We start from the raw sequence: 200 nt of genomic DNA on the forward strand, positions 1-200 counted from the left end.
CAAAGCCCCCCATCACGGTGATTTACCAGGCGAGGGAAGTACACGTCCGCTTGCACCGGGGATCCCAGGGAGTTGTTTAAATGCCCGTCCTCTATCTTCTGCAGGTAGAAAGGAGAGCGCTGAGGCAGCGACAGGCGGAGCCCTCCCCGGGTCCCCCCCCGCGGCTCCGCGCTCCGCTCCGCTCCGCTCCGCTCCGCAGG

At 66.5% G+C, this 200-nt stretch overlaps 1 protein-coding gene across 1 annotated transcript in view; it reads right to left on the reverse strand.

Moving 5' to 3' along the window:
* Nucleotides 1–98, reverse strand: part of LGALSL (lectin, galactoside-binding-like) — a gene marked incomplete at its 5' end in the record, with an annotated part of 4,439 nt that extends 4,341 nt beyond the window's left edge. The window contains one exon of the mRNA XM_010141040.1: nucleotides 27–98. Coding sequence (XP_010139342.1) covers nucleotides 27–98 — 72 coding nt within the window. The remainder of the gene's footprint in view (nucleotides 1–26) is intronic.
* Between the last annotated feature and the right edge of the window lie 102 nt (nucleotides 99–200).

This window comes from Buceros rhinoceros, unplaced genomic scaffold, assembly GCF_000710305.1.
Source record: "Buceros rhinoceros silvestris isolate BGI_N320 unplaced genomic scaffold, ASM71030v1 scaffold12788, whole genome shotgun sequence".
Lineage (NCBI taxonomy): Eukaryota > Metazoa > Chordata > Aves > Bucerotiformes > Bucerotidae > Buceros > Buceros rhinoceros.